The sequence below is a fragment of the Mya arenaria genome, chromosome 4 (genome assembly GCF_026914265.1).
Source record: "Mya arenaria isolate MELC-2E11 chromosome 4, ASM2691426v1".
Taxonomy (NCBI): domain Eukaryota; kingdom Metazoa; phylum Mollusca; class Bivalvia; order Myida; family Myidae; genus Mya; species Mya arenaria.
The window spans coordinates 78,738,534-78,763,692 of record NC_069125.1 but is presented as its reverse complement, the minus strand read 5'-3'; the positions used below and the strand labels follow the sequence as shown (position 1 = coordinate 78,763,692).

Genomic DNA, 25,159 nt, shown 5'->3' with positions numbered 1-25,159 from the left:
AAATGATCAAAACAAACAAAAAAGCATATGATTTGTATGCAGATAAAAACTATTAGCCATTATAATTGGATTTTTCAATTAATAGCTACCTGGCCACAAATTCCCCACTTAAAATTGCGCCAAATATATCACATTGCATGCTGGGATGTTTAAAGCCTATCACATGACTGTAAATTTCAAAACACATGTGCCATATTTTGTGGCAGGCCAAAAAGAATATAAGTATCTTCCATGGCCGAGAGTGTAAGAAAGGTTCATTCCGACCCGAGCGTAGGGTGTTTTACGGAAACGAGGTTTACAGAGTTTCCGCAAAACACCCTGCGCGAGGGTCGGGATGAACCTATCTTACACAAGTGGCTATGGTAGATGCTTTTTCTCCCTCCTCAGTTAAACAAAATTAAGTAAAAATGTATTTTTTTTGCTGGAACTCTTTTGTGCTTAGTGAAAATAATTGCGTATGGATATGCGATAATTCATGGTTGTCATGGATATTCGCGCAGTGATTCAGAGTATGTAAATGGTCTGATCGGTCTTTAAATAGTTCTAAGAAGAGTGAACCATTATTTCTTGAAAGGTGCGTGAAAACTTTTTTCTGGTGACATTTGAAGCGAGAAATAATTAACTAGCGTTCTAAATATTGCCACAAGACAAGGTTTCCATGATGCGCTTCAAACAGACGCTACAGTCTTCAACAAGGGAGGTAATTACAATGTGGTGACCAATTTAAGAAGTTCCATACGGGCATTTTATCTTCACCCGTGGGCAAGATAAGAATTTCTAGCATGGTTAAATTAATTGATCTATTTATCTGAGGTGGGAGAAAAACTATATTTTGCACTTTTTTTTAATTGGGGAATTTAGAAAACTCATTAGTTCAATATTTCTATTCAATTTCTCCAACAACCTACATCCAGGCCCCTGCACCTTATTCTAGATTGTTTAGGCTGTATCTCCAACATGCTTGTCTGCCAGATTAGTTGCCTGTGTTGGACCACCTACATCCCTAACCCTCCCCTCCCCACCTGTAGTAGACATACCTTCTCCTTAATCTCCTCCTCCTTCCTGGCCCGTGTCCGAGACACATCGTCCTCCAACTTGTCTGCCAGCTTGTTCAGGTGAGACAGCTCCTCGTTCTTAGCCTTCAACATACACACATACTACTAGCTCTACACTGGCAAGTACATTAGCAAAAGGAAGATTATTATCATCTGAAAGATAACATACACAAGCAAATTCGTTGAATTGATATCCCCCATCTGAATGTGCTAAGGAATGGAAATCAATTGTTGGTGAAATATATATATAAGTTTGAGTTTGATTGCAACTGTTTGAAATAAAAAAAAAATTGTATGTAATGTAGCATTTAGAATTGACCAAGAAACCTATTTTATGACTCCATGTTACCCAGTTCCAAACTAATCTAAGATTTCATCAAGGCAAACATTCTGATCAAGTTTGATGAAGATCGTTCCAGATATATTGCAAAAAATATAGTCTCTTGAGTGTCCACATGTTTTTTTTAAGATTTGACCCCACATGACCTACTAGTTTCAAACTATTCCAAGAGTTCATCGAGGCAAACATTCTGATTAAGTTTCATGGAAATTAGAGCAGATGTATTGCCTCTAGAGTGTTCCCAAGATTTCTGTAAGATACGACCTAGTAACCTAGTTTTTGACCCCATGTGACCAATTTTAAAATTATTGTTAGATTTTATTAAGGCAAACATTCTGACCAAATTTGAACATAACTGACTATTCAATACCAATGTTTTGTTCAGGAAACAATTTTTCAAAGATTTCACCTACTGACCTGGTTTTTGACCCAATGTGACCCAGTTTCGAACTATTCAACAGCAATCAAGGACAACAGTATGATTAAGTTTCATGAATATTAGATTGCCTTTAGTGTGTTCCCAATATTTTTAAGATTTGACCTATTGACCTTGTTTTTGACCCATATAACCCACTTTTAAAACGCAGTGGAAATTTAATCCAAGAGAATATTCTGACCATGTTTGAACATAATCCGACCAATCACCACCATAAAATAGTTTCAGACAAGATTTTTAAAAGATTTGACCTAGTGACCTATTTTTTTATCACATGTGACCCAGTTTAAAACATGTCCAAGGGTTCATCAAGGAAAACGTTCTGATCTAGTTTCATGAATATTAGACCATATATAATGCATCTAATGTGTTTCAAAGATTTTTCTAAGATTTGACCTAGTGACCTAGTTTTTAACCCCATGTGCCCCACTTTTAAAAGCGTTCCATATTTCATCAAGAGGTACATCATGAACAAGTTTGAACATAATCTGACCAATCAATTCCATTACGGACAAAAATAATCTTAGATTTGACCTTATAAGTCCAAGATTTTATCAAGGAAAACATTCTTATTAAGTTTTATGAATATTTGACCATGTATAATGCTTCTAGTATGTTCCAAAGATTTTTCTAAGATTTCACCTTGTGACCTAGTTTTTGACCCCATGTGACCCACTTTTTTAAGTGGTCCATATTTCATCAAGGGGTACATCATGACCAATTTTGAACATAACTTGACCAATCATTACCATGATATGGTTCCGAAAAAGATTTTTCTAAGATTTGACCTAGTGACCTAATTTTCGATCATATGTGACCCAGTTTTATTTACGACCAAGAATTATTAATTAGCATCCTTGTTTTACCATCATTATCTTTATCATCACCACCATCATACATAAAGCCAACAACGGAAAGTTCATGAGGATTAAAGTTGTGTGATTTTTATTATACTAAAAAAGACTGAACCTTACAACAGAAATATTATGTTATATTTTTTGTGTAGCAACACTAGCCATTTCTAACTCTACACAATTATTGTAGAGTTTAAACTGGATCTTTCTTCAAGCTGTGTTTTATAATGTTTGCTTTATGTGTTTGAATGCATAACTATCCATGCTTACAGCTGAGTTAACATACCATACTACAAGTTAACGTCTGCATTGCCTCCCTACCTTAAGAATGGTTTCAAGTTCAGCAATGCGGGCTTCATACCGGTCCCCACTGCGGACAGCGATGTCACGGCGTTCCTGCTCAAGCTCTTCACGCATCTGGTCCACGGTCTTCTGCTTCTCCAGGAACAGAGACTCACGCATCTGGACCATTGCAACATCCTATATTTTACATATAGAGGAGAAAGGCTTACAAATATGCCAGACTATCACAAAGTTTCAATGGGGAAACTAAATGGCCCTTCAATTGTACTATTTCTGCTGATTAGATATTGAGGCTGCAAATGAAAATCTTTTCCAAGGATTCAACTTTTTCTTGAGATGACAGGTAACAAAAGGAACATTGTACTTATCTATACTCGACTGGACTTAATTACATTTGTTTAAAGCTCTAATATCTCTGGTACTCACAGTTTCCTTGCGGAGAGTCTGTAGTGTTTTCTTGTGTTCCTCGAGAATGCTAGAGCGGCTTGTCCGCTCCTGCTCTAGTTGGCGTTCAAGATCCTGCATCTCACCCCTGGAACAACACACAGAGTACTAATTATATATCTTATGTGTTTCTGATGTGTACTAGTCTTACCAGTCATGCAGCGTGCCCATGGGTCAGATTTATTATTTCTTGCACACTGGATAGGCATTTCCTGTGAAAGAAGCCATGCACACAATCAATAATGTGCATCTTGCATCTTTTTATTTATTTTATTGTATGGTAAATTTAAGTAAATTATGTCATTTCAATAAAGTGCAATTAAATACATAAGTATGCAACTTGAGACTTTTAACTAAACATAAAAGCAACTAACCATCAAAAATGATGTCAACAGTTATCTAGAAAAACTACGCGTCATGACATCAGTAAATAACAAAGCACAAGCTTCTTTTGAAAAAAAACACTATGCAAGAAAAAATATCAATCATGTTTTACATATCCTGATTGAAAAATCCGTCCCTTGCTGTGTAGATGGTTACACAGAAAGACTCGTTCCAGACCTCAGACACATGATAGTTATTAATAAATTGGACCAGAAACACATTTTTTTTCCTGTATACCTCAAGTTTTCAATTAATGTGATAACTGAAGTAATAGAGCATTCTTTGTACATTCCACTTGACTGAAGTCATGATGATAAGTAATTTTAGTTTAATATTGATGTTAAATATTATGTTTTAAACAGTGCTTCTTAAGATGATTTTTTTGTTTCATAATTAAATTTTATGGTAAAATTATGTATTAAGATGCACTCTATTAAAATGTCATAACTTTCATGAACAATATAATAAAATAAATAAAAAGTGGTGTATTTTTTGCTTGACTCATCTGGCATGGAAAGTGCCAGACTGAATGTTCCAGCAAGGCCATTTTCACTTGAAGTGTGTACGGAGGTGTGCAAGAAATGGTACCCAGGCTCTTTGTGCAAATATGTCCTACCAATGTTAATGCACCAAACTCGGGTGGCAGTGTTTTCATAGAAAGGTAACATCTTATTGTCTTACAAGTATTTCAATAGCTTATTTTTCAATAACTGCAAAATAAAGAAACATAAATAATATCCCACACATTAGCGCTTCCACTAGCGTACATTAGCGCTTCCACTAGCGTACATTAGCGCTTCCACTAGCGTACATTAGCGCTTGTATTAGCGTACATTAGCGCTTCCACTAGCGTACATTAGCGCTTCCACTAGCGTACATTAGCGCTTCCACTAGCGTACATTAGCGCTTCCACTAGCGTACATTAGCGCTTGTATTAGCGTACATTAGCGCTTCCACTAGCGTACATTAGCGCTTCCACTAGCGTACATTAGCGCTTGTATTAGCGTACATTAGCGCTTCCACTAGCGTACATTAGCGCTTCCACTAGCGTACATTAGCGCTTCCACTAGCGTACATTAGCGCTTCCACTAGCGTACATTAGCGCTTCCACTAGCGTACATTAGCGCTTGTATTAGCGTACATTAGGGCCTCTACTAGACTACCTGAGCTGGTTGTTAAGGTCATCCCTAGCTCGAACCTCATCCTGCAGGGCGGCCACCCGGCCCGTCATCTTTACAAGATCGTTTCTCGCAGTATCAAGATCTTCCATGTCCCGTTGCCGCCAATCTGCCTTCTCCCGACGATGACTGTCACGTTCCTCCTCATACTGACGAGTCTTCTCCTGGTGGGAATAAATGGAAATGTCACTAGGGTCATCACAATACTATGGGGTTAAGGATCTGTATATGCAATCTATATTTCTGTAAGTTTCCCCTTCTATATTTGCCTTAAAACTTGGTTGGACCAGAAGAATTGAACTTCAATGAAAGTCCTTGTTAATAAACATTCTTTGTATCAACATACCGTAAATTATTGTATTATTGAAACAGAACTAGAAAGTTTAGCATTTGCATATGAAAGAAATTTGTGGAATATTTCATGGACAGAAAAATTATTTAGAAGTTAAAAGGTTTAATTGTTACAATTGCAAGAGATAAATAATGGTCAAGTGAGAGTACAAAAACTGTCCCTGAGAATAAGTACATAAAATAATACAGCTATGGTTAAAGGAATGCTGAAATGTCAGGTGGGATAATGATGCTGGGGTAATAGATGTCTATCTGAGCCCTAGCTGCCATCTATAAGGGGTGTCTCAATAGTTTATGGACTTTTCTCATTTGCTTTTTTTAACAAAGAATTAGAGATTATAATTTTTTAACACTAAACAATCTTAAGTCTTCATGAAATAAAATGAAGGTAAAATTGGTGCATTTGCATTCATACTAGACCTATAATATGTTTCTATGGAAACCTAGTGACCTGGTGCACACCAATTTTACATTACTTATAACATTACTAATAACAAGTAATGTCTTCACCTAAATACTGAAACAACATTTCTCGCAGTGTGTATTATGTGTTATTTTGTCTGCCATTAATGTGACTTCACAATGTCATTTCCTGTAATTCTAATGTTGGTAACAATTTTATGTCCAAAAATATGGTAAAATCAACCACTTTGTATCTAAGAGAGACTTAAAATAATCAAGAGGTAATGTGAAACTAAGGCTAGTGATTAGTTTTGTGAAGCACTCAGGTAGCGTATGCAGACATTTAATATGATGAAAGCATCCAGCAAGAACTGCAGCAGATCTCTGTTGTTTAAGTGGCATGGACGCTTTAAGGATGTGCTTCAGTCTATTGCACAAAATGTTTGCATGCAGCTCTGCAGTGCGCTCCTACAAACACACCTATGATGCACATTGTGGCCCTTTCCCCCGAATGGAATGTGAGATCCCAATGGTGCTGAAGGTCAGAGACATGATTCACAAGGACAGGCATTGCGCTTTTAGAATGTTAGCACCTGGTCTTTGAACTTCAAAGGATTCATGTTCATGATTCACCTACCAACATGTATGTACATTAAGTGGATCATCTTGTGACACAAAAGGTGTGTAAAACTTGCCGGTAATTACATCGAGAAAACTACATGTGATTAAATAATGACAAAACTGACGTGAGAGAATAAACGGGCACACAGTCGCTATTAGTGCCTTGTTTCAATTAATGTAAAATCACAATACTTTTTTGTGTTTTATCATGTTTGGAGTAATAAAAAAGAGATATTAAATTTTGTATCAGTATAACTAATTGTTCTTTTCATTTTATATTATAAACTTTAAGAGAAAAGTCTGCAAACTTCTGAGACGCCCCTCGTATGTTAACTGTTCAGCTGTTACAAATGACAATGACATGCAATGTACCAACAATACATATGATTTACTCTGTTAGTTGTCAGTACCAATTGTTGGAACAAGGAAGAGGTCCTTATATGTTCATGACAGCTGCTGGAGTCTGCTGATTTAGGAATACTTATAAAATGAATATATTCACGACAGCTTATACAATAATCAATACAACAAATATCTGCTCCATTTAAATTCTGTTCTAAGAAATGATATCATACAATGAGACATAACTGACATAAAGTTCATGAATAAGCATGCTCATTCACATAAACATGTATAATACAAGGACAGTTACAGATTGACAGTGATTCCATCTACCAAGCCGACAGTAATATTAGATTTAGTGCAGCTTTACCATACTTACAATGGAATCTTTAGAACCCTTTATGGAAAAAGAGCTCGCATTACTGCACGATGATAGGTCACGGAATGTCAGTGTGGGTGAGATGACGTAATACACTGACTGAGTGCGCATGAGCATTATTGAGCACAAAGTCAAAGTTTGAAATAACGTTAATTCAGAGGGTAGGAAGGCTGCAAAATTTGCACATGTCACTGAAAATGTTACCAATGGCTACAAATTAAGTTGGATGCAATGAAACTTGTAAGTTATAAGACCATTTCCCAAACCGTCTGGACAATCCTCATGTAATAGTCTTGTTTACACAAGACACATGAAAGTATTGTTATGTTATGCACAATTTATTTTCAAAAAATCTTACTTTTGAATAGATGAGTTCTGCATTAGTGAGCCAATAAAATGATGTGTCAAATATTTTTAAAGACAGAAAGTAATGCTACATAATATGTGGTGCATTTTTATTGTACAATATCAATCCCAGCTTTGTCAGCTCCACCCAATACTATATCATGCATTCTTTAGTATGTGCCACATGGAATTGCCATTTACTTGTATCTGCTATGGACACCGGTTCCTCGTGTGTAAGTGAATTGATCACTCAGAGGCATTGTAGGTAGTGCTAGTTACCTGTATGAGTTCATTTTTTTCTCTCTCCATCTTCTTGTATGCGGTCTCGAGTTTCTGGAGTCTCTTGGCCATGTCCTCTCTCTCTCCCTGACCCTGCTCATAGTTGTTTGTCGTGTTCTCTATCTCCTGGCACATAAATTACATAAAAGTCAGCTTCTCATAACCACTGCATAACAGGTTCTCATATTTGTCAGTGAGTAAGAGCATACCCGTAAACTGAATACAAAATAAATCATTAACATCAAGTAGTCCTGTAGCCATCTATAAAGCTGTCCATGTCATATAAACACTTATAACGTGAGCAACTAGACCCTCTCATAATATCATGCAGCTCAATGAATGTTCCACAGTGACCCTACTGTGGTAAACCACATTTACATATCACATTTTCTGACCCCACCTTCTGTCCATCCCCCATTCCCCCTCCAACCCCATCTCTCACCTCTTGCAGCTCCTCTATACGTTCCCGCGCCCGTTTCTGCTCTGTAAAGAGCTCCTGTTTGGTCGAGTCCAGCTGCTGTATGAGCTCATCCCGCTCTGCGTGCACGGCATCCAGGTTCCGCAGACGACCCTTCATCTTCTCATTCTCCTCTATTATTTTCATTGCCTTGAAATAAAGTGGTGGTTAGTTGGAATGTATTCAAGTATTTTACTGAGCATAAGCAAGGATTCAAACATGTGTTACTGTGAAAAATAAATTAGATCATGGTAAATTATTAATTACGCTACAACTACCTTATCACAGCTATTGTGTTTCAAACAGAAAATAAATAAAAATTAGGACCATTTAAAGTGATCAGCAGGTATGTTTCAATAAAGGCGCATCTTAACATTAACAAATGATTCTATTCACCTCATCCTTTGTGAAGCCGATGGCATCAAATTGTTTGAGTTCGTCACGTCTTCGTGAGGCGAGAGATTCAAGCTGGTTTGTCTCATTTTGTTTCCGACGAACTTCATCGGACAGCCGAGCCAGCTCCTTTGTTGACGTCTCCCTCTTGTACTCTGACAACATCAGTTGGGTTCTGGATAATGACAAAACAGATTCTATGATTTTGGGAGGCATGAGAATGGTCAATTAGTTAGGTGTCTGTCTCCAACCAAAGAAGTTATGCTTACAAGCTCCTACAAGATAATAATTATTCTCTTGGCCTTTCAAATAGAACAACAGCGCTGGTTTCTACCCATAAAAAGACTACAGATTGTCAATTCATATCAGCATACAGCCGTTATCACAGTTGCTATAAACTAAACTGATAACTGTGCTGCTAAGGAGCACTAATAGTATATATATAAATTAATTTGAACTATGATCTCTTTTACTACAATCATGTAGTCCAATAACAGTTTACGGTATCATGGGGATTCTGATATTTCACACAGGTTTTGTAACAATTGTAACAATTGTTTTTAGTGTTTCCATCTGAGATATCTGTTTCAGTTATATTCTCCTTGCTGTTTTCTGACAAACAGTATTATGGGTAGACATTTTTATGCTAAATCCTGATCTAGACTGTATCTATATCTGAAAGCATTTTTTTAAATTAATATTTTGTTCTATCTGATTCTAGTTAACAGTAGATGGTCAGTCCATAATATATTTTAAGTTACTCACTATTTCTCCCACCTCAGATAAGTAGATTCATTAATTTAACCATGCTAGAAATTCTTATCTTGCCCTCGGGCGAAGATAAAATGCCCATATGGAACTTCTTTTAATGGTCACCACATTGTAATTACCTCCCTTGTTGAAGACTGTTGTCTGTAGCGTTTGTCATGGAAATCTTGTCTGGTGGCAATATTTAGAATGCGAGTTAATTATATCTCGCTTCAAATGTCACCAAAAAACAGTTTTCACGCACCTTTCAGGAAATAATGCTTCACTCTTCTTAGAACTATTTAAAGACCGATCAGACCATTTACATACTCTGAATCACTGCGCGGATATCCATGACAACCACGAATTATTGCATATCCGTACGCAATTATTTTTACTAAGCACAAAAGAGTTCCAGCAAAAAAATACATTTTTACTTAATTTTGTTTAACTGAGGTGGGAGAAAAAGCATCTACCATAGCCGCTTGTGTAAGATAGGTTCATCCCGACCCTCGCGCAGGGTGTTTTGCGGAAACTCGGTAAACCTCGTTTCCACAAAACACCCTACGCTGGGGTCAGAATGAACCTATCTTACACTCTCGGCCATGGAAGATACTTATAATCCCCGTATATGCCCCTTTCAACCCCTGCCATCTACAAAGTGACCATCATCTACAACTTTACCTGGCATCCTCGTACTGGGCCTGTATGCCCTTCAGGTCCTTACGAGCCTCCAGCAGAGCAGACTGTGTCACATCCAGGGCAGACTGGGTTGCGCGCAGCTCTGCAGTGCGCTCCTACAAACACACATACAATGCACTCATGGAGGGAACCTTGTTTAAGCGGACGTTAACTACCCCGGTACCATGTCAGAGGTATTATGTAGGTTTCTCTACCAGTAGAGAATAACCTTACATTCTGCTGAAACTATTTCTTTGATACACAAATGTAAAAAGAACGCTCTTGCTACACAATTCTTTACAATATAAGATGCATCCGATTCAATTTTACATATTGGTTAAATTGTTGACTTTTCATCAAATTCTTCAATTATTGTTTTAAACAATTAATTATATGCAAATACAAAATAATATGTAAATTAAATTGATTCATGCCACATAATTAAAACAATATGTGGGCAAAAACTGTTATACTGTATATCATTAGGTATTCACTAAAGTTCCACCTAAACAAGGAGTTCTACCATCATGGAAGGTTTTGTGCAGTCATGGCAATATTGGTTTCTAAAATTGATTAAATGACTTTACTGTAAAGGTTTTGAAAGGAGACACATTATTGGTGTTGGAAATGAGATATGGCTTCAATATTAGTTGATATGGAGACACACATGTGCTACATCAAAAAGACACAAGCACTGCAAATATACATATTAACAGTGGACAATTAGCACAATTTCTGGCTTTCAAAGCATCATATTATAACTGGTTATGAAAACAAACATTGAACAAAAAATAAGGAAGGAACCAAAGGACATTGACAAACATTAAATGGATACATTAAATGGAATAGACTATGAAGAGGATTGTGCCTTGGTTTCAGTGAACTAATACTTTTTTAAAACTATTGCAATGATACCTTTTCCTCATCTGAAAGGCTCTTGCTAGCGCCCCCACCTCTACATGTACTACCACCAACACCACCACCAACTACGGCAGCAACGTTAGGCTTGTCTCCCTTGTCATACAGGTTCTATAGCAGAAACTGGCCATGTGTTACCACCCATACTTGAACAACAAAACAATTTCTCATAAAGCCTAAGATTCGGGTTTCCTGGCATTAAGTGTCAGCCCTTGATATCCGGTAAATAAATCTGACGATAACCAGCCCCGGTAGTCGGGTGAAAACATTGCGTTAAGTTTCAGCCCCCCCCCCCTCCTCAGTAGCAGTAGCTGGGTTAAAACCTGGCAATAAGTGTCAGCCACCCTGGTAACCAGGTGAAATCTTGCATTAAGTGTCAATCCCCCAGGAGCGGGGTAAAATCCTTGCATTAAGTGTCAATCCCCCCAGTAGCCGGGTGAAATCCTTGCATTAAGTGTCAATCCCCCCAGTAGCCGGGTGAAATCCTTGCATTAAGTGTCAATCCCCCCAGAAGCCGGGTAAAATCCTTGCATTAAGTGTCAATCCCCCCAGTAGCCGGGTGAAATCCTTGCATTAAGTGTCAATCCCCCGAGTAGCTGGGTGAAATCCTTGCATTAAGTGTCAATCCCCCCAGAAGCCGGGTGAAATCCTTGCATTAAGTGTCAATCCCCCCAGTAGCCGGGTGAAATCCTTGCATTAAGTGTCAATCCCCCCAGAAGCCGGGTGAAATCCTTGCATTAAGTGTCAATCCCCCCAGTAGCCGGGTGAAATCCTTGCATTAAGTGTCAATCCCCCCAGTAGCCGGGTGAAATCCTTGCATTAAGTGTCAATCCCCCCAGTAGCCGGGTGAAATCCTTGCATCAAGTGTCAATCCCCCCAGTAGCCGGGTGAAATCCTTGCATCAAGTGTCAATCCCCCCAGTAGCTGGGTGAAATCCTTGCATCAAGTGTCAATCCCCCCAGTAGCCGGGTGAAATCCTTGCATTAAGTGTCAATCCCCCCAGTAGCCGGGTGAAATCCTTGCATTAAGTGTCAATCCCCCGAGTAGCCGGGTGAAATCCTTGCATTAAGTGTCAGTCCCCCAAGTAGCCAGGTGAAAACCTTGCATTAAGTGAAATCCTTGTATTAAGTGTCAATCCCCCAAGTAGCCGGGTAAAAACCTGGGAATAAGTGTCAGCCCTCTGCAGCTGGGTGAAAATCTGGCATTAAGTGTCTGCCCCGGTTGCCAGGTTAAAAACTGGCAATTAGTGTCAGCATCCCGTATGGAGGGTAAAAATGTGGCATTAAGTGTCAGCCCCCAGTAGCCAATTATACCTGGCTAGAAGTGTCAGCCCACTCAACGACTTTTTTGGTTCCTGATTGGGAGGTCCCCTAAAATCCCCACAAACTTTTAGCAATTATCTTGATACCTTTAAACAAAATGGACCCCTGAGATTAAATATCTAGCTAGACAGTCCAGTGAGTTCTATACTTTCTAAACTATTCAAGTTCATTTAATTATTTCTTATGCAAGTAAAAACTAATTAAAAAAACCAGTGATTTTACTCACACAGTCATTTAATTTAGACTGTACCTATGGTCAGTGTGTCATACCTTTGGCTGACTGGTGAGGGAGAGGTAGGTGCGTGTGGGTGACCGGTCCCGATGGACATCCCGCTCTGGAGATGACGACTTGGACCGCCTTTCCCGCTCCATCTCCCGCCGGATACGGTCCGACTCCCGCACAATCTCCCGATGGGTGTCGTCATCTGGCCGGGTGGACACTGTCACCTGGCTCCTGTATAGGGAAATAAAAACAGAGTGATGTATAGCTGGTTAAGAATACAACAATGTGCATTGTTAATTAACCTTAGAGAAAATGTTTAACTTTCCATCTAATACATATACCAAATGTATTCACCTTACCAAAATTACACTATAATGAATGTATTATTAATTCTATAGTCTGTAGATTTTTTTTTATTATGGAAACAATGACTTACCAGTTTCCAGCAATATGATCATTTTGCTATAGACACATAGCCAGTGTTTCTGTGTACCGGTTCATTTACTAGGCAGGAATGAGTTTTGGAGTTCTGATCCCTGAACAAGCATGGCCATAGCATCCCAACAGTAGCAACTCCTGTTGTCTTTTTATTAGTGATGAAAAAGGCTTAAAAAAAACATTACCTGGTAAATCACCATCTCCATGTTGGCACGACAAGTATACTACATTGATGAGATTCATTCAGATTGCCCTAATAGTAAACACACTTGGCAGGTTCAACCATTCAACTTGAGCCCAGATGACGGATGCCCATTGCAAGAGTGAAATCTTGTTTACAGAAAGATGATAGGAACCCAAGTGTTTGTGAGAAACTGTGCTCCTATCAGCCTTTTTGTTAAAATGGTCTTTCACGGACCTATATACATATATATATATATATATGTGCATGGCCCTTGTGAAGTTAATCTAAATTTTTCACATATATAAATCCTATCCTGGAACTCAAATTTAATAACATAACCAAAATTAATTAAGGACTACAACAACATGATAATGATAATTTGGTCTTCAAAGACCATATTTTCTGAAGGGTTCCAGCTTATGGTATAACACTCCTAATGACATTTTACAAAAAGAACATACCGAACATACTTATACAGAAAGCTAAACATCATAGAATAACATGTTTTTTTATTATTTCATGTCAACCAAAACATACTGTAACATTGACAACAAGAAAACAATGCATAAACAACAACAAAAAACAACAAATCTTTAACTTCAAAAGATGAACAACCACCATCAAATCACAATGTGACAAACAAAAACATGGTATAGATTACAAAAGAGTGTAAAATTGCCTGGGAAACTATATTATTCCATAACAATATTCAACATAAATAGTTGTTCTTAAGCTGCAATATATGCACACTTTTAGATACAAGACATTTTTTGATGTTTTGAATTGGTATGATTCCATCTCCTCACATGTTTGTGAAGACGAACATTCTTTTCTAAAAAGAAGTAACTTTTTTTTACATTGAATAACAAAGACAATGAATTGCTGCGCCTTAGAATATAATGACTTTTGGCTTCTTTTAATTACAACAAACTGAAACATTGACAAACTGTGACAAAATTCAAGTACACATTTGTGCAATCAAAATGTGATTATAGTAACATCAGTACATTTCTTGAAAATGTAAACAACATTCACTTCAATGACTATACATGCGTACACTTTGACTTTTCTTAATATCAATAGAGTTCCTACTCTGTTGATGGTAGGCTGGTTGTTGCCTGGTTTTGGGTTGGTTGTTGGCTGGTTTTGGGTTGGTTGTTGGTGAGATGAAAGTTGGTTGTTGACTGGTTTTTGGTGAGTTCATGGTTGGTTGTTGTCTGTTTTGAGATTATAGTTGTTTGTTGGCTTGTATCTGGTTGGTTGTTGGTGAGTTTATAGATGTATAATGGCTGATTTTTAGTTGGTTACTAGCTGGTTTTGGGTTGGTTGTGAGCTAGTTTTTGGTTGGTTGTTGGTCAGTTTAGCGAGCCTTCTCCTCTCCAACATGGCGGCTGTCATGCTGCAAGGGGAGCACTCCCTGCAGAAGTCATGGAATACTGGGTCACTCGTGCAATGGTTGGCTGATATGGTCATTGCGTGACCACAGTTTCTGCACAAATGGGTCTCACTGAACTTGTACCTGTCAAAGTATGCATTCAGCTGCTCAGTTTCATTGTCAATGTCATTCAAATAGTCATCACCAAGTGTTTTTTGTCGCAAACTAGCTGGTGGTTCTTGAACAGCACCTTCATAGGAGTTTTCAACTATCGGTGTAGTCCTCTGATTTTCCTCCTCTGACAGACTGTATAGCCTGTCTATTTCTTCCAGGGTCGATCTTGTCCTTTCATCCACTTCCATTTCACATACAAAGCCAGTAGTCCAATCCATGCCATCATCTACCTGTTTGTACATATCAAACATTTCAGTAGATGGTACATTGGTCTCCTCAATCTCTGTCTGGTTTGTTTGACTCTGTTCATCTGTCTCTTCCAATTTTACAGACAATTTCAAGTTTTTATTTGACTCAGCTACTTTTTCTCTTAAATCAAATGTTTCATGATCAAGCGTGTCATTGAACTTGCCTGATAAGGAAAACTTTGTACAACTATCAGCGAAATGGTCTTCTTTTTTGTCAATAGTGATTTCTGTTTTACTTCTACTTCGTATTTGATCAAAATACTCTTTTAATGGTAAAACTCTAACAAACGCAGTTGGAGCATTTTTTGCAAAGGGTATCTCCGAACTTGAAAACAAATCTGAGTGCAGACTACTTTTATTTTGGCTATTTCTTTGATCATCACTTTCAAGGCTCCCAAAAACAGATTTTGAAAATGTTGCATTTTGGCATCGTTGTAGAATATTTTTCCTTGAGCAAACTGTTTCAAAATCAAGAGATCTGGTCGACAACATCTGCATCTTATCTGATGTTTTACTGACTTCAAGTACATTATCTGCATCACTTCTTGTGTAACCAAATATTGCAGGTTCTGAATAATCCAACAGTTTACTAAATTTGTTGACAACTTGACTTTCGTTTTTGAACGCGGGAGTCTGAATGTTTGCATTATCAATTGAAGATTGAAAAGACTCCTTGCAAAGATTTCTATCATGATGTGCATTAACTTGAGTTGATGATTTTGACACCTTCTGACCTTGAATTTCTGCATCATTGCCACATGGCTGTTCAGGTATATCATCAAAGTCAACATTTCTGTCAGTCCAGGACCTCTCACCCTCACTTCTGCTATCATTAAACCCGCTGTCAGACTTTGGAACAGTAAGTCTGCCCACTGGCTTTGGTCGGTCTCGCTCCCATATATCATTTTCCCCATAACCAGGAGCATAGTGAATTTCAGCACACTCTAATCTTGGACCTTCATGGTGAGCTATATTCTTTCTCGAGTCTTTTATGACAGCTTTCTCCTTCTGATCTAGATGATTGTCAACACTTCCTCCATGCACTCTTGACACATTTTTTGTCTGTGCACAATTTATCTCTGAAGTGCCTTTTTGATCAATAATAATCTCAAATGAATTCCTATCAGCTGAACTTGTACTGTTGCTTAACCTTTTGTATGTTGTACTCTTGTTCATTAATTCAGAATTAATGCCAGAAGCACAGGCTTCCCCAGAGTGTTGTTTTATCTTGCCAATATCAGGTGCATTTACATTTTCATAATCCAGTCTACTAACACTAAGGAGGCTATCACATCTTTGCTTTACGGTAGATACAGATTGCTGATCAAAAGAACTTTCTGGAAACATATCCAATACCTTATCACCAACTTCTTGAGTGTAACTGTCAAACACATCATCATCAGTGTAACTATTATTATTGTCATCATTTTCATCATCAACAGTATCATAATCATCCATACATTTCATATCTCTACAACTATCGCCATCATCACCCCTATATGACATGGAATCTATTTTCATGATTTGAGTCTGATTTTTGTTCAAAATTTCATGATAGCTTGTTGAAACTGCTTTAAATTTTCCATCTATGTCAACACATAATTCAGTTCTGTATGATTTTATGGATGGGACAAAATGTTCTATATGGGACCTGTAATGTTGTATTTCTCTACTTTCTTCTTGTCTCTGGCAGTTTGATGAAGCACAGCAACACGTTCTGCCTCCATTAAGAATCCCTCGATGTTTCAAGTAATTTTCAAATAATCTAAATATTTCATTTTCACCTGTTTCGCCCGCTACATTTTCTGACCAAACAATAATGCTTGTTTCGGTTTGAGTGCCCTGATCTGATGTTTTATTTGTTCTTTCCATAGAGGGATTATTCAGATTATTCAAGCTAGTATTGGTTTCACTTTCAAGCATACCATGGTCACAATCAAACCCATTATTCCTCTCGAATACATGGTCAGCATCAACCCCACCAGTTCTCTCAAATGCCTGCCTTTTGTTTGCAAACAAATCAGGCATCCTATGACAAAGGTTGTCCAGGAGAGAAGAGACTTCAGAAAACCGTATCAGTGGTGTAAGCTGCTCATCATCAACTTGTGCAGCAAAGTTCTCTAAGTCTTTTAAGTGTTCATCTATTCTGATATCATTTTCTGTTTTCTTATTATTTACCACACTTTCATCTATATTATCCAAGTGCCTTTTCAAAAGCAAGCATTTCGGTACATTGGACCTTTTACCATGTTTTTTGACAGGTTTTCCTTCATGAGTGATTTTGTCATCCTTGCCTTTCCCTTTCTGTGTTTTAAGCACATCTTTACATTCTTCAACATCATCATCAGTCTGGTTGTCCAGTTTGTTAGCTTCAATCACTGTGACAGGAGACATGACATTCGGTGAAGCAAGGGAGGAGGTGGGGGACAACATCTTGTATTCTCCATATGGACAAATATCTAAATGACTTCCAAACTTGGTGTTATTCTTGTGCTCAGGTTCAGGAGAAGCTGTCATACTAGCAGCTTCATTGCAAGATGACACTGAATCTATTTTTGATAATGAAACAGAGAAATTTTGTTTGAATGCTCTGTTTTTTGGACTCAAAATTTCATCTATTTCCAGACTGTCTTTGGAATGCATGTCACTATATTCCTTGTTCTGGTTTTCAGGGTTAGGGGAAACTGGTCTGCTACTTTCTATGCTAGATAACCTAGACCTTGTGGAATGTGAGCTTTTTTTGTCCTCTGATTTAGTAATTCCTGCATTAACTGCCCCCTGTTCTGATTTTTCAGTAGTACTTTCCTCATGCTGAAGCAATGCAGGGGATTTCCGATTATCTTCATTATTGTCATATTTGTTTGAGACAATAATACTGGGAATGCTCATACATGATGCTGACCCTTTTCTCACTGGAAATCCCGGCATCTTGTCTTGAGACCCATCATCTCCATCAAGGTAGGTTAGTGAATTCCTTGCAAAAGTGGTGAATTCATTGGAAACACTGCTGCGACTGTCATTGCTGTCTGAGAAATTACCACTAGCTGCAGAAGAATATCTTTCTTCTTCTTCCAGAAATGTTCTCATTTTCGAGGACGAAAGAAGTGGTAGTTTGCTTTCAAACGACGGGGTTCTTGATCGCTTTCTTTCTTCGTCTTCTTCACTCAGTGTTTCTAGAAATATAGGTAAAGATTTCTGATGATTTGTTGCAAACATAGACCTTCTAGAATGTTTGTCTTTATACTGAGCTTTATCAGTAGACTGAAGAATTCTTTTCAATTTATCAAAACTATTCTCTTTTAGCAGAGGCAGTCCCCCAAATTTGGACAAGTCTTTCTCATCTGCTTCAGCACCAGTGAGTGACCCTCTTTCAAAATGAAGCCTCTGATCGAAACTGTTATTCTGGCTGCTATTGTTACTACTAATACAGGATGATGATCTTTGCAAGGACCTCTTTGCCAGGACCTGTTGCAGTTTCTGTGCTGACAGAGTTGAATGGATATTCTCAAGGCTCTGCCTATATGCCGGGGTGCTGGTACCAGACTGCTGGGCACTCACACTGGGGGGCAGGTCACTGTCATCCACATAGTAGGGGTTGTAGTACTGGGGTGGGGGCACCTGGGGGACAAGGGGAGGGCCCCCTACCAGGCTCCGCATGTACTCCTCCTGCTGGTTGATCAGGACCTTCTCCAACCAGCTCTTAAGGAACCTCTCTGGCAGTATGGAGGAAGCCTCATTGAAGCCCATTTTGTTGAGAACAATTTCTGGGTTAGGTCTAAGAGGCATGGGTCCAGGTTGGGGTGGGGGATAGTTGTACATAGGATAACTTGGATACTGGCACTGTGCTTCATAGGGGTTCATTGGATAATTGCCTATACTGTTTTGTTGCTGAAAAAGGTTGGGTAATTGTCTATTACGCCATTCAAAACTCTCATGTCTACTGTCATCCACTGAGCTACCCTCTATATTTTGGTCTGTGCAACTTGAATTCATTGAATAAAGGGAACTTGATGACATTTTGTTTTTTAATATTTTCTTGTTCTGGTTTAGAACCATGTACTGATTCATGAGGCCTACAGAGTATATAGAATCATGTGAGGTGCTTCTGGTGGACATGGAGGAGCTAGATACCTTATCTTCATTATTTTTCACTTTATCAGTCTTCTTGTTAAAGGTATGTTTTGAGAATGGAAAGTCTTCTTCCTCTTCGTCCTGAGCTATCAAGTCTCTTTTTCGCCCATCTTTTCTGTTCTTCTGCCCTCTTTTATCACTTGTGTATGTCTCTTTCATCTGCTTTTTATCTAACATTGCTTCATAATCTTTCCTTGGCATATGCTGTGCAACTCCTACACTGTGGCTTTGAGTGGCTGAAACGCCATATTGATTTGTCTGATGAAAATTCTGGTAATAGCCGCGATGTGTGATCGGTCCTGCAGAGGAACTAGATTCAGTGTCAATGTAGGAATCATCTGTACTGTCACATCTGGGTGTGGTGGTTGCCATCTGCGGGATGTCAGAACCATTGCAGGAGAACAATGAGCTTGCATTTGATAGCTGTGATGTCTGGCGGGTGAATGGCCTAGGGCCAAAGAAGTTGTTATAGGCTATGTTTTCTTTGATATCATTGAATTTGTCAAAGTTGTACTGCTTCTTTTCTACGTTGTTGTTATTGTGTTTATGATCACTGGAGCTCTGTGAAGAGACAGACAGGGAGGACTTGGAGAGACTGTCTTCATATGATGGGGTATTGGATACCTGCTGATGCACTCCCGGGACTCCACCTGGCCCCACCCAATAACCGCCCCCACCTCTAAACTGGTCAGAAAAATTGCTCCACAGACGGGGGTTGTGTTCATAATGTAGCTTCCCCCTGAAAATATCATAACAATAATTCAATGTATAATGTAGATATGAATAACAGTAAGATACATTGTATTGGCTTTTCATAATCATATAAAAAAACTTAAAATGCTAATAAATTTTTAACCCATTTTGGGGTTAGGTTTAAAGGGGTTCGAAAAATGTATTTCTATAGCCACAATAGTCATCCAATGCTTTCAAAGTTAGCAGTGATAAAAAAGATTAAAAAAACAAAAAACAGAGTTTTAACTCCCTAAAACAAAATACCAGATAGTTAGATAATCTCTTAATTTATCAATTTATCTATTTTGTACCCTTTAATGATAAAAAAAGAAATGTACAGGGACAACACTAATTCATTGAAATAATGAAACAATTATGTACCTGTCCATTTTATTTCCATACAAAGAAATTGAAAGCTATGATTTTATATCTGTAGGGATATATCCACTTGCAAAAGCCATCAGCAAATAAAGTGTATCCATCATATCTCTCATTGTTTCTAGTTGGTTTCCAAGGAACGGTTACTAATTACAGATTTATGTCTGTTTCTTTTATTTTAATTGCAATCATTATTTCCTATCATTATTTTTTAAGTGGATCAAATTATTATGGAAGTTTTCCAGAAAAAATATTGTTATATATATCCAGTTATATCAGTAGTATTCTATGGAAAGGTTCATATGACGAGTATGAAAACCAAGAAATTGATACTGTTAATAACTCATTTATTTCTGCTTGTACAGCATTGTATCTGACAGCAAGCAACTACATGTTTTCACTGGGTTTCAATGATTATAGACTTGCTGTATGGTGATTATCTGTTACTAGGCAACTGTAGTGTTAAAAAGAGATGCTGTTAAAATATTGGTAATTCCTAGCAATATTATTACTGTCATTTAATCTTTTCCCTTCTATTTTATCTCAAGCTTTATTTTTGATTATTTTAATTTTGTATATCACACCTGCAACATCTATCAAATCTGATACAAATACTTTTGACCCACTCCTAGGTGCGACAGCATGTCTTTGTATGCTACTGTTTCTGATCATTATATCAACAAAATCTAGAAGTACTTAAATTACATGATACCTCCTAGCAATACTTCAAAGTTTTTTGAAGCAAGTTAAGGTAAAACAATATATAATATGTAACATTATTTTACCAATTACACATTATTATACCATGCTGTAATTATCCTTAATTTATTATCTTGAATGAACTGACCATTTTACCGAGGTATGTCAATTAGGGAAAATGTCTATGCACTGTGGAGTTGCCATACAGCAGGAAAAACAAGTTACCTTTGACTTTCGCCCCTCCCTCAAAACCAATTTTTTTTAAATAATTGCAGAAGGATTTTTAGGTACTCCCAAAAATAAAATTTTATATATTTCAACTCGGAACTGGTGCATTTTGGGCATAGTAATATTACTTTTTTCTCATTTATTGAAATATAAAGTAAACTTAGGCTATTTAAGGGATGGGAGGGATTTGCCCCCCTCCCCCCGCCATATCCTCCAATGGAGACTGTAGTGAAAAGGTATCATTCATTTTAGAAAGCCTGTGCCTCTTTATTAATCATTAAAGGATTTTCATACGTTGTAACTTACAAAATCTTTAATCTGCACGAACACTACAGGCGACAACAAGTTCACTTTTTTTAATTACGGTAACCTCAATTTTTCTACAGGCAAAAATTCATTTAATACTAATATGTAGCAAAATATTGAAAAGAATGTTTTTACAATAGTGTTATTGCAATTTTCCCAGAAGAGAGTGAAGTGAAAGTGGTTGACAAATAAAATAAGATAAACCAAATGTGACGCTTGTTTTTATATATAGATGTAGACAAATGTCCCTGGAAATATACATAGAAATTTTAAAATATATATTTTGACATTTATACAGTTATGTCACCTTATTTATCGAATAATATCACGTACATATATATATATATCCATGCTATACCTTGTTTACAGTTTACAACCATCACATACTGCGGTATATTTCTGTTCAACACATATGTAACATAACAATATCACTTCGCATGTTGGCAAACCAAAGGCACGCTTACTAACAAATTTCCTGAATTCGTTGAATAAAATTGCGCATAATAAATTATGATGACACATGAAGTTTTTGCTGTATGCTTTAATGTGACTGGACTGGGTCTGCAAGTTGAAGCAGCAAAAATATATTTTCACAATAGCATTATTTGTTTCATATTGTTCCAAGAAATAACATCTATATAAGGAAATGCTTTGAAAATTAAACATACTTTTGAAGTGAAATGGATTACTGCTTAAAATAAGAGCTCTGAAAGGGAACTGCAACCAGAACAATGGAATGTTGTCATGGTGTATATTAGTGTGCAATTTCTTGCTGCAAATGCCAACTGATATTTATAGAACACAGGCATGTTTCTAGTGCTATTGCAAATATAATCTGGACTGTATGACTACAATGTGAGTCAAGACTGGGGACAAATTCTGGTATGCCATTAAAGTCAATATTAAGCAATGCCAATGTCAAAATATGTGCAACAATTAAAGGGAAGGGAGAGCATCACCTGATATGGCTTCTAAATAACAACACAGTTATCCCACTTAGTTACATCTTAGGTTCCATCTGCCACTTTGTTTGCTCTAAACAGCATATACATTAATCAATGAAAAGCAGAAAAAAAGTAGAAATCTATCAATAGCACACAGATGCTCCCCTCTTTGTCAGTATTTCACCCCCATGCAGACTAACTTTGTCAGTATTTCACCCCCATGCAGACTAACTTTGTCAGTATTTCACCCCCATGCAGACTAACTTAAGGTTTATGATTCTAATTCAAGGGCTATAACATTTGGTAACAGCCACAAACAAACCCCAGATTTTGACTTAGGCTTATATACTTATCAAGATCTGGTGACACAATATTGGATGCTCTAAAGGCTATTTTTAACTACAAAGGGCATAACTTTAAACAGACTGGTTGCAGCCACTAACAAATCCCCAGGTGCATCTGACGTTAACCTTGTAAAGTTTCAAGATTGTGTGCCATATCGGCTATTTTTAACTAAGTCAAGGGCAATATGGATGCAGCCACATACGTTTTAAAACCCCAGGTACAGAACATCACAAACTGCTGAACATTCAGTAAGATTTCATCACCCTGGCTAATATACTTGATCACATGCTCTATTTAGTTGAAGGCCATAACTCTGCACTTACTAGGTGTAGCCAAAAACAGAACCTCATGAACATCTAAATATTCCTGTAAAGTTTCATCACTATGGGTACTTTACTTCTGGAGGTATGCACAACACAAACTTTTGTGACAGACAGACAAAAGGATGGACATACTGGTGGCTGGATGGGCAAGGGCAAATCAATTTGTCCCCTCTCTTTTAGTGGGGGCATAAAAAAATCATAAATTAGTTATTATTGTGATAAAAAATGTTGAACCTCCTATGGTATCTCCAAAATTACAAGCTCTAAAAGAGTAATCAGATGTGTTTTATGATCATGCCAAAAATATAAAGCCTTAGCTTTAAGATATGAACCATTAAATGAGATTATATTTAGTCAAATAAAACTTTTTGAGATAGCATCACAAAATGTTAAATGTTATAATTATACCGGTAGTTTGATTTAGAAAAATCTACTCAGAAGATGTTTTTAAAAGGGTACCTGTGAACATTTGTTAAAGGAGCTGTTTTAAGACACATAACAATAATAGCAGGGGACCATTTGCAAACGCATTAACAGATTTTTGAAACTCAGGAGAGTCTTTGTTTTCATTCATGCACATATGCTAACAAGAAACTGTAAGGAACTGGAACAAGAAAGTTATCCAAGGAAACTGTAAGGAACTGGAACAAGAAAGTTTTCCAAGGAAACTGTAAGGTACTGGAACAAGAAAGATATCCAAGGAAACTCTAAGGTACTGGAACAAGAAAGATATCCAAGGAAACTCTAAGGTACTGGAACAAGAAAGATATCCAAGGAAACTCTAAGGTACTGGAACAAGAAAGTTATCCAAGGAAACTGTAAGGTACTGGAACAAGAAAGTTATCCAAGGAAACTGTAAGGTACTGGAACAAGAAAGTTATCCAAGGAAACTGTAAGGTACTGGAACAAGAAAGTTATCCAAGGAAACTGTAAGGTACTGGAACAAGAAAGTTATCCAAGGAAACTGTAAGGTACTGGAACAAGAAAGATATCCAAGGAAACTGTAAGGTACTGGAACAAGAAAGATATCCAAGGAAACTGTAAGGTACTGGAACAAGAAAGATATCCAAGGAAACTGTAAGGTACTGGAACAAGAAAGTTATCCAAGGAAACTGTAAGGTACTGGAACAAGAAAGTTATCCAAGGAAACTGTAAGGTACTGGAACAAGAAAGTTATCCAAGGAAACTGTAAGGTACTGGAACAAGAAAGATATCCAAGGAAACTGTAAGGTACTGGAACAAGAAAGATATCCAAGGAAACTGTAAGGTACTGGAACAAGAAAGTTATCCAAGGAAACTGTAAGGTACTGGAACAAGAAAGTTATCCAAGGAAACTGTAAGGTACTGGAACAAGAAAGATATCCAAGGAAACTGTAAGGTACTGGAACAAGAAAGATATCCAAGGAAACTGTAAGGTACTGGAACAAGAAAGATATCCAAGGAAACTGTAAGGTACTGGAACAAGAAAGTTATCCAAGGAAACTGTAAGGTACTGGAACAAGAAAGTTATCCAAGGAAACTGTAAGGTACTGGAACAAGAAAGTTATCCAAGGAAACTGTAAGATACAGAAAAAGAAAGATATCCAAGGAAACTGTAAGGTACAGAACAAGAAAGTTATCCAAGGAAACTGTAAGGTACTGGAACAAGAAAGTTATCCAAGGAAACTGTAAGGTACTGGAACAAGAAAGTTATCCAAGGAAACTGTAAGGTACTGAAACAAGAAAGTTATCCAAGGAAACTGTAAGGTACAGAACAAGAAAGTTATCCAAAGAAACTGTAAGGTACTGGAACAAGAAAGTTATCCAAGGAAACTGTAAGGTACAGAACAAGAAAGTTATCCAAGGAAACTGTAAGGTACTGGAACAAGAAAGTTATCCAAGGAAACTGTAAGGTACAGAACAAGAAAGTTATCCTAGGAAACTGTAAGGTACTGGAACAAGAAAGTTATCCAAGGAAACTGTAAGGTACAGAACAAGAAAGTTATCCAAGGAAACTGTAAGGTACAGAACAAGAAAGTTATCCAAGGAAACTGTAAGGTACTGGAACAAGAAAGTTATCCAAGGAAACTGTAAGGCACTGGAACAAGAAAGTTATCCAAGGAAACTGTAAGGTTCTGGAACAAGAAAGTTATCCAAGGAAACTGTAAGGTACTGGAACAAGAAATTCCAAGAAAACTGTAAGGTACTGGAACAAGAAAGA

General features: G+C 37.4%; 1 protein-coding gene across 8 annotated transcripts in view; it reads right to left on the bottom strand.

Annotated features, from left to right (window-relative positions):
• Positions 1–25,159, bottom strand: part of LOC128231521 (golgin subfamily A member 4-like) — an 80,027-nt gene that overhangs the window by 14,964 nt on the left and 39,904 nt on the right. For 7 of the 8 annotated variants that reach the window (XM_052944467.1, XM_052944468.1, XM_052944474.1 and 4 more), the window contains 11 exons: positions 12,502–12,685; positions 10,907–11,020; positions 9,995–10,107; positions 8,567–8,738; positions 8,156–8,320; positions 7,714–7,839; positions 7,090–7,107; positions 4,980–5,158; positions 3,415–3,520; positions 3,007–3,165; positions 1,038–1,139 (listed from right to left, as the gene is read on the bottom strand). In XM_052944467.1, the coding sequence (XP_052800427.1) occupies positions 1,038–1,139; positions 3,007–3,165; positions 3,415–3,520; positions 4,980–5,158; positions 7,090–7,107; positions 7,714–7,839; positions 8,156–8,320; positions 8,567–8,738; positions 9,995–10,107; positions 10,907–11,020; positions 12,502–12,685 (1,438 nt within the window). The remainder of the gene's footprint in view (positions 1–1,037; positions 1,140–3,006; positions 3,166–3,414; positions 3,521–4,979; positions 5,159–7,089; positions 7,108–7,713; positions 7,840–8,155; positions 8,321–8,566; positions 8,739–9,994; positions 10,108–10,906; positions 11,021–12,501; positions 12,686–25,159) is intronic. The other variant, XM_052944470.1, reaches the window with a different exon arrangement.